This window comes from Podarcis muralis, chromosome 5 (genome assembly GCF_964188315.1).
Source record: "Podarcis muralis chromosome 5, rPodMur119.hap1.1, whole genome shotgun sequence".
Taxonomy (NCBI): domain Eukaryota; kingdom Metazoa; phylum Chordata; class Lepidosauria; order Squamata; family Lacertidae; genus Podarcis; species Podarcis muralis.
The window spans coordinates 49,513,461-49,522,909 of NC_135659.1; the positions used below are offsets into that span (position 1 = coordinate 49,513,461).

Here is a 9,449-nt window from a genome sequence, read left to right on the forward strand (position 1 = left end):
CGCCGCCAGTTCCGCTAAAATGGCGCCGAGGGGAGGAGGGAGGAGGAGGGGCGGGGAAACAGGCGACCCGTTCAGTATGGCAGCATCATACGTCCGCATAACAATGAGTGACCTTCCCAAGATGGCGTAGCCCATCCCTGTTCTCGCTGAGTAGACCAGGAGCCTGAACAGTATGGAGGCCAAGTCTGCGGAAGAGATCTCTGATCGGAGCCCCCTCAGCCTGTTCGAGCTCAGCGCGGCGGCAGTCAGCGCCGCCATGGGACGCGTGGAGAGAGAGGTTTGGGGTAAGGAGAGGAAAGGGAGCCAGCTGGGACCGGCTCTGCTCTCTCCCGAATTTACGGGGAGTTACTGTATTGGCGCTCTTAAATGTGAGGGTCTATCGTAAAGGACGCCAGGAATCGGGGCACTCTAAATAGGCCGCGTCACCTGAAACCCCTCCTTTCTCTAACTGAAATTCAGCTTTCTCTTGATTTCTCCCCGCAAAAGCACTTCCAGGTCCGATACTTCAAGGAATCTTGCCTCTGCTTAACATCTACTACCTGGAGCGAATTGAGGAGACCGCTGTGAAAAAGGGTGAGCTACTTTGCTGGTCTGGAGGACAGGCGGGGATACAATAGTGCTAGCAAACTGTTGTCTGCTATCCTGGTTTCTCTCTGGTGCATTTAAAAAGTTTATTTTGTTCACACTTCACCAAGTGTGCTTAATTCATTTTGTGGTTGAGACAAATCCTTGCTCTCCATATTCCCAAGTGTCTGTTGCCCTGGTGTCAATAAACTGGGTCAAGAGTGGTTTTTTCCCATTCTTGACAAGGGTAAAATGTGTTGCACTGCATATCCTGTGCATGTTTACTCTGAAGTCTGCTCTACTGATTTCGGGGAGGCTTGCTCCCAAGCAACATCAGAATCCTAGGTCTACTCAGAAGTAAACTTACTGAATTCACTGGAGCATACTTTCAGGTAAGTGGGGGTTAGGATCACAGCATAAGGGCATAGGATTGCAGCTTCAGGCAATATACTTACTGAATTCAACAGCACAAATAAGCTACACTGATCAAAAGCAGATGGGTTTCAGGACATAGTTTTTAGCTATTATTTTTTATGGTATTTAAGAGCTTTATCAGAACCTTTTGAGCAGCAGACAACATACAATACTTTAGTTTAAGAACTCAAGAAGTACAGTAATGAAGGGATTAACGTTCCTACTATCTCAGGGTTGAGCATATACAGAAGGTCCCAGATTCAGACCTGGCAACTGGACATAGGGTTAGAAAATGCTGCTCTCTGAAACCAGAGCTATTTTTCTAGCTCAGTATAGCCTATAAAATGATTGGCACCAGCTTTCTGAAACCAGAGTTTCAGAGAGTTGGTGTCAGTCATTTTATAGGCTATACTGAGCTAGAAAAATGAAAGGCCTAAATCTATATATGGCAGCTTCATATCCTATATTCCAACTAAAACCATGTCCAAATCCATGGTCACAGGTTGGCAGTGGACTAGTCATTCTCTCAACCTCACCATCTTCTCAGGCTAAAAGGTTAGTCTGAGCTTCATAGGACAAGGGCAGATATCAAGTAATATAGTTTCATGCTGCTGCCAAATTTATTTCAGCTGGATTTTGGGAATTGTTGCAACGGGAGATGTTAGGAGATTGGCCTAGATCATGAGCTCCCTTACAATTTTGTAACCTTTGCTGAAGAAATCAAGATATTCCTATTATAATTTAATAAATCCACTTTTCAAGATACACCCTTTAAAGTATCCGGATAATGATTCTTAAGGAGTGCATAATGCACTTTAATGTGAAGCCTGTCTTGATTCTCATCTCAGTTTGACTGAGGGCTTGTTGGATTGAGTACATGTCATTTCAGCATAGGGTTCCTGTGTGCAAAATGGAATAACCTAACAGATAACTTCTATAATAAACGAAAAACCCTATGCAATAATTTCAAGTCTCAGTGTTTACATTTGAAGCCTAGTTTTGACACTGAATTTGCAGCTTCAGCTATTCTGAAGTCTGGTGCTTTCATCAGATATGGAATGCTTGCTTTAATTATGTTACAAGTTAGGTGTGATTAGTTATAAATTTTACCTGTATGCGTATAATTAACAGTATAGATTTACATTTTAATATTCAATTTTTTAAAGTATGTGTTATGTTTCCTCAGGTCTCTCAACCCAACCTATATGGTGCAAGCTCTGGTTTGACATAATGAAAACAAGACCTTCTAGATTAGAGGTAGGTTGAGGCAAACTACAAAGCTGACATACCTGAAACGACTGGGTTTTCCACCTGCATGGCTAAATGGATTTTATATCTGCCAACTGTGATGATGTTTTGGATCAATCTTAACTAGTTTCAATTAGACTTACTCCAAAATATGTGTAAATGGGAATGCAATCTAAACCAGGGGTGGGGAACCTTTTCAGTCCAAGGACCACATTCTGCTGTAGACAATCTTCCAGGGGCCACATGCCGCTGGCAATATTTTCACTAGAGCAGGATAATCAGGAAGAGGAGGGTTGGCACCTGGAGCACCTGCCAGCGGCAGCTATTTTTGGTGGCCATTCCCCAAGGAAAAGGCCAGCAGGGCAGGGTGGGTTGGATGTGGTTGCTGGAAGGTATGGGGACAGGGGAGGAGTTCCCTGGAAATGTCTGCTGGCTGCATGAAATTAAGTGGGATGGGGAGGCACATCTGGGCCCAGGTCAGAAGATCCCCACCCCTACAATAGATAGTTCCAGTTTGTGGAAAGCAAACGAGAAGTTAGGATCTCAAGTTGGGTTCACACTAAGGAATTAAAGAGAAGGGTTTGATGAACACATGCAATTTGTTTACTAAGATTATTAGGAGCCCAGGATCTCTGTTGCCTTTTAATTACTACAAAATTAATGTATGGTTTGGACTGTCAGAAGCTCACACAATTTTGTAACCTAACTGCAGTGAGAATGTGATTTACAGGCACTCCTGTAAATCTAGGTCTTATATTCCATTTTGTTTTTACTTTAAAATGCTTAATAAGATTTCCTTTGTCCTGTAAATAATATGAGGTTCTCACTGAAGTAGTAAACCTGTACCTAGGCTACACTACTTCAGACTAGAATGAATGCTCCTCCATACAAAAACATCCTCACCCACAGATAATTAGATGTCAGGGAGAAGAATTTGAGCATAGCTTTTTCTCAGACTTGAGTGTTTTCCATCTTCAGGGATTTCCCCCCTATGTATACCATCACATGACCCCCCTACCTTTAGTATGCACATCAGCAGGAACTGTGATGTAAGACACTGTGGTGCAATGAATTTATCACAGTTTGGTTCAATTTGATTGCAGAGCATCAAGTGTTGGAGGAAGAAGTTCATTGAAACTTTCTTCTCAAATGTGCTCCGTGGCATCCTGGATGTGTCTTTACACCAGCGCCTAAGTGACCCTTCCTTTTTGCCCCTGCTGCACACTTCGCGGCATGTTACCCAGCTTACCATCTACAACATGCTTGAGGGAGTGTCAGAGCTGATGGCCAAACACAATCAGAGCGTCCTAGAAAACTTGGCTGTCTCCCTCACATCCCTGACATTCCGTCACCTCCTCTCCTCCAGTCTGTCTACTAGGCAACAGTTGAGTTCATTCCTTCATCGCCTAATTCATCATGGGGCTGTGAACCACCTCTCTATGTATTCTTGGCCTGACCCTGACCCAGCACTTTTAGCCCTCATTCTGAAAATGAGTGCTGGGGTTTGGCACCCTGGAAAAACACTCCTGGACCAAGAAAACCTTTGCCATCTGTGCAGAGAGAAATGTGTTGACCAGAGCCAAAAGCTAGATGAAGAGCATTGGGGTTCAAGGCAGCTATTTCAGAGTTCAGTCAGTGGCCAGCATAATAATAGTGATCTGAGGAATGAGAAACTGTTACCTAGTGTGCCTCAAGAATCTCTTCTGGGCTTTCAAAATGCAGTAGAATTGGCCAGAACTAGCAGCGAAACTCTAAAAGCCCCGGTGGGATGCAGATTGGGTTGCAATTCTAGGCAAAGCAAAATGCAGCAGAGCTCATGTTCAGAAAGTTACAGTGCTGAAGAGGGATCTGTCACTTTTATCCCAGCAAAGACATTTCAAGATGTCCCTACTTTGGAAAAATATCAAAAGAGGCGTAAAGCTGTAACAGCAAAAAAGCGCACCTGCCATCAGAGGAGCAGCAAAGTCCCCGCAGAGTCAGAAGACCTTTACGACTTTGTCTTTGCGATTGCGAGGGAAGAGGAGGAGAATACACCGTGTAGCAAAAGAAGGAATGCCAAGGAGGAAGAAAGCCTTGCTAGCTGTTCCCGTCTCTCAGAAGAGGCTGCCAGTAGTTCTGGTACGGTTTGCACAGAGGGAACCCGATCTGCTGGGATGCCTTCTCTGAAAACAACGGGTCATTTCCGAAGTGTGTCCACACTGGAAGTGTTCTCCATCTCTCTGACCAGGAATACGTGCCAGATGCTGGGGAACCTGCTGAGCTCTTGGGTGTCTTTAGAAAAACTTGTTCTGTCTTTGAATGGTGAGTGAGAAACCAAACATTTGTCTTCGGGTGTATTTAGCAAAGCAGAGGCAGCTTTCTTTCTTTCTTTTGAGAGCCACATTGACCCACAGTTCAGGGTGTATCAAAATGAATTGTAAGCCAAGTGTTAAGGGGGGCATGGCGACAACTTCATTTCTCAGGGCTCCTTTCCTAAAGACTTCCCCATCAGTTTTTCTATCCTGTTTTAAATAGTTTTGTATCATTCATTATTAAATTCAGATAATCATCATCATCATCATCATTTTATTTATTCATTTCTTTAAAATTATGCACCACTTGGGTTGTAGAAAGAAAACCTCAAAGCAGTTTACAAAATTTAATGGGCAGATATGGGTGAGACCTTGTAGGGGTGCAAAAAACCTTTTGGGATCAAATATCATAGTGGGGTACCTACAGGAGTAATCAATAAAAAGCTTTCATTTTCTTAAAAAAACCAAAACCCTATTATTATTTTTGAAAAACTTTCTAAAAATAGAAAATGGGAAGCTTGAGAAACACAAAAACCCTTTTTACTTCATGGCATCATAGCAGGGGACTCACTGGAGTAGTCAATAGTCCATTCTTTTAATGACAACTTTGGGAGTTGGGGGCTTAAGGACCACAAAAACCTTCAGGGGGTGATATGTGATGTAATAATCTTGCTGTGTGTTTTCACCACCTATTCCTGCCTCTTAAAATGTGTTTTCCAGGCCTGGGCCCCGGCATCTTCAGTATCCTCTCTGGGCTCCGGGCCCTGTCTCGCCACAGCGATTACCGCCTCCGTGTGGTGCGCATCAGTGACATGTTCTCGCATGTCCCCTGCATGAATCTTGTTCATGCTTTCCTGAGTGCCGTGCCGTTACTTCAAACCCTCTTGGTCAGCTTTGATCTCAAAACCGCAACAGAGCGAGGCAGGCCGGAAGAGAGCTGGGACTCGTCACCCTTTGAAGAAGAGATTCCAGGTAATGCACTGACCAGTTCCGGACAAACGTTTCATCATTCACTTTCCTTTCCTGCATATGTGAGATCATTTAATTTTTCATTTATGCACTGCAGTGGCTGCCTAGTCACTTCAAATTTGCAGCGCTTTTTAAGGAGGCTCCTGCCCTCTCAAAGAGCAGCAAAGCATTTCATTTTTGTACTTTCTGCACAGTCGATGCAGTGCATGCAAACAGCTCCTGACTGTTTTGGTACAACTGCTGAGATAGAACACCTTGGCCTGCTAGAGGAAGTGAGTGACATTAGTGATGCAGCCTGATTTGGAATCTGATTCTAAGTCTTCTTACCTAGGTTCATTTCAAATCCCATCAGTCCCAGCCAGCATGGCCAATGGTCAGATATAATGTTGATGTAGTCCAACAGCATGTGGACAGGTTCCTCATCACTGCTTCAAACCATGGTGTGGTGGCTCAGGAAAAAGCCAGCTTGCGTTCTCCCTCTTCCCCTCACTTTATGTGCCTTAATTCATTACTTCCTACTTTAATCAAACCATATTATTATTATTGTTGTTGTTGTCCGTCCCCCCGATCTAGAGAGCCATTTGGAACACCTTGAAATCCGATTCCCTAGAGAGCCTCTTCAGACAAGTCTCCTGGTGCCTGTGTTGAAGGCCTCAAGGTCTCTCCAGAGCCTCTCTCTAGACAGCGTTGCAATTTCCTGTCCTCAAGAAGTTGGGCTTCTCCTACAGGCACTCAAAGGTATGACGGAAGCAATTTTGCCCTTTCCACAGCTGCTCAGAAATGGTAGCAATTTGCCAAGAGATAATAACATCTTTGGCCCTCAGTCAGCGAAGCATACAAGATTATTGTGTGAACTGCAGGCAGAGCTAAACTAGTCTAAAACATTCTTTTCAAGATCTTCAACATACATTCTACTGAACAGGAAAACCGTAAGCAGCAGGGGGCTCCATTTTTCTCTCTCTTAAGATCCTGTTTCTCTTGCAGAGTACAGCCCTAGCCTGAAGAAGCTAAGCTTTCATGATGTCAACCTTTCTGGCCACTCAAAAGAAGTCCTCCTCCTGCTACAGGATCCCGTTCTTCAAGGTACATTAAATGCACTTGCCTTCTCCAAACTGGTATTGGCTCTTATCAGCGACCACCGTTGCAGGCAGTTAAGAAGGAGATTTCTGCAGAGGCCTGTAAGTTTTGTGGTCATCCTGTTTCAAAAACTGTGTCGTTTCAATGTAATAGTTTTGTGAAGAGCTGGATTTTGCCTCATACAGTGGTACCTCGGGTTAAGAACTTAATTCGTTATGGAGGTCCGTTCTTAACCTGAAACTGTTCTTAACCTGAAGCACCACTTTAGCTAATGGGGCTTCCCGCTGCTGCGCGATTTCTGTTCTCACCCTGAAGCAAAGTTCTTAACCCGAGGTACTATTTCTGGGTTAGCGGAGTCTGTAACCTGAAGCGTCTGTAACCCAAGGTACCACTGTACTCCATATAGCTCTGGAGTTCTACCTGATGGAGGGTGAGTGGTGTCAGAAAAAGAAAGCTAGCACATTGTGACGGAAAAGTTACTTCACACCTAAAGAGGTGTATTCAAAAGGGGTGTAAAGCTTAGAGAAAAAGGAAAAGGGTGCTTATATACACTGTCCATTAGTATATCCTTAAGTCTCCTTACTGGATTATTACTGTGCTTTCACTCTGTGGTGCTGCCTTCATTGGGCTATGCATGCAGTGAATCCAATTTCAAACCATAGACAGGAGGAACATCTTCATTTTTCTCTTGCAATAGAAATCACCTTTTCATTCTGTCGGCTGTTTGAAAACTGCACTGCTGAGCTCCTGTCCGAAATAATAAACGCCGTGAAGAAGAACTCAACACTGAAGAGCCTCAGACTCCCTGGAAATAGGCTGGGTATGTACAGCAACTATCCTAGAATACTTCCTCCACCTTTCTGGGGAGGGATGCTATGCTATCAAGAACGTTGGTACTTTTGTCCCTCGTCCTTCAAGCCCAACTGGCATAGGCTGAGGACTTCAGGCACAACTATTTTTTGACACATGTAGCCTCTTGCTTACCAAAATTCAGGCCACACTAAGTCGGTAAAAGTTGCCCAGGGCACTCTTTGTCCTTTTTCTGTTCACCTGTCCAACTAGCCACCCTTTCTAACTTGGTTTCTGAATGCTAAATCCTTCAATATGTGGGGGCTTTTATGTTTCGTGCTTAAATCATTGTCTAGTTTCAGAATGATCTGAAACAGAATTGGTGCTGAATTATGTCTGCTGTAAGGTTAGTCTACACATGCAGCAGAAATAAGTGGAAGAACTCAGTGGTGTAAACAGCTGCTTAACTGGCACAGAAGGAGTCATACTTCATGAGAAGTATTAGACTCACTACTGCACCCTTTCAGGGCACTACAGAAGGCTAATGGAAAGCCACACTTTACTGGCCTTAATCATTTGAAAGAGAGGATTAAGAATAGACTAACTTGCACTGAGACTTTGTGAATGACTGCCAAAGGTAAGTACGTGTTCTCATGTTGCATGAGATTAAGCATTCAGTGCTTAGGTAGCTATGTAAGGAATATAAGCCACTGCCAGAATATCGAATCCAACTTCATTCTTCAATGAGTGGTAGAATGGGTTGCACCACTTCAGATTGCACATAGGAGCCTCATTTTAAAACCTGCATGGCAAGAAACAAGCTGGGTCAGAACTTTAATCTCCAATGTGATGGTGCATTTTATTAGCATGTTTCTATAGCAGAATATTAAAAATTGTATGTCCCTAACCTCCTGCCTGAAGGGATGCAGCCTACTATGGCATTGTGCTGCATGAGTAGACTAGGCCTGATTGCTGCTGCTTCACCATTTACCACTTGCAATTATGTGCTTTATATATTCCCTAACATTCATAGTTGGTTTTCTTCCACCCCTCATTATTAGGAAATCACAGGCTTGTTGCATTGGCTGACATTTTTTCTGAAGATTCATCATCTTCCATCTGTCATCTGGATTTAAGGTAGGTTCTTCCTCTGAACACACAGTGCTATTGGGGAGGGGGCATGGGGGAAAGAGTGGTATGTCTGTACTAGGATCCAATGCTCAATTGTATTTTCATTCATTCACCAATTACTTTTAAAGAAAGGTGTCAATTTCCAAGAAAAATGACTCTTCCTAGTATACTTTTCTGAAGCTGATGCTGGGAAGTATTTATACTTGAGCACTCGAACAATTTAATTGTTTAATGTCTGATTCATAGTAATATGAAACCGAGTGTTTTCTGAGTGTAGTTACTGTGATGGGGGAAGAACCATTATTCTATACAAATGTCATCTGCAAACAGCAATGGACTAGTCTAACCCTATTTTCCTACAGCTCTAACTGTATCAAACCTGCTGGACTCCTGGAGTTTGCCAAGAAGCTGGAGAATTACATAGCCCAACGTGGAGAACAAATCAAATTCACCAAGCTGTGCCTCTATCAGAACTGGCTGGACCAAGATACTGTAACTGCTCAAGAGGCTCTTTGGCGGCTAAAAGCTATGTGCAGCATAGTCAGTGACACGTGGGATTCATCTCAGGCCTTGGCTGACTATATCAGTGTGATGTGAACTTATCTTCTAATAAAGCTGCCTAATCAATTTACCAGGATTAAGTTTTCCTGTTTTTTCTAGGCAGGCGCAACCGTAACTGGGCTTACTTGAGTACGAACACACATTTTTATAGTCAGTGTCAGCTAGGGAACTGGACCTAATGGTCAGGGGTACCTTTACCTTTTTAAACTTTTGAACTCAGCACTTCTGAGGAGACATGAACAGGATTGCAGTGTTTTGACTTCCCCTGAACCTCAAAGGTCAAGGTTTCAGCCATGGCTAGGTATGCAAAGGAAGACTGAACACTTCCATTTATAACAATCACCCCTAAAATTACTGTTACATAAGCTTCATAGGATGAGATGCTGACTGGTTTAAGAGGTTGAG

At 43.4% G+C, this 9,449-nt stretch overlaps 1 protein-coding gene across 2 annotated transcripts; it reads left to right on the forward strand.

The window, feature by feature from the left end:
- The first annotated feature begins 39 nt into the window (after window positions 1-39).
- LRRC41 (leucine rich repeat containing 41) lies at window positions 40-9,114 on the forward strand. 2 transcript variants are annotated; one of them, XM_028733594.2, is made up of 10 exons: window positions 40-284; window positions 487-573; window positions 2,165-2,235; window positions 3,330-4,527; window positions 5,238-5,489; window positions 6,060-6,224; window positions 6,471-6,569; window positions 7,261-7,383; window positions 8,414-8,489; window positions 8,846-9,114. In XM_028733594.2, exons 1-10 carry the CDS (start codon window positions 173-175, stop codon window positions 9,078-9,080), a joined length of 2,418 nt encoding a protein of 805 aa, XP_028589427.2. In that variant the 5' UTR covers window positions 40-172; the 3' UTR covers window positions 9,081-9,114. The 2 variants fall into 2 exon arrangements, with proteins under 2 accessions (XP_028589427.2, XP_028589428.2); XM_028733595.2 differs by lacking the exons at window positions 40-284; window positions 487-573 and adding an exon at window positions 603-956.
- Window positions 9,115-9,449: the final 335 nt, after the last annotated feature.

Bases quoted from the DNA above. Each gene is read 5' to 3' on its own strand.
- LRRC41 (XM_028733594.2), top strand. From the start codon at position 173: ATGGAGGCCAAGTCTGCGGAAGAGATCTCTGATCGGAGCCCCCTCAGC. The intron at 574-2,164 runs GTGAGCTACTTT...ATGTTTCCTCAG, and splicing joins GGAGACCGCTGTGAAAAAGG to GTCTCTCAACCCAACCTATA. The intron at 6,570-7,260 runs GTACATTAAATG...CTCTTGCAATAG, and splicing joins ACAGGATCCCGTTCTTCAAG to AAATCACCTTTTCATTCTGT.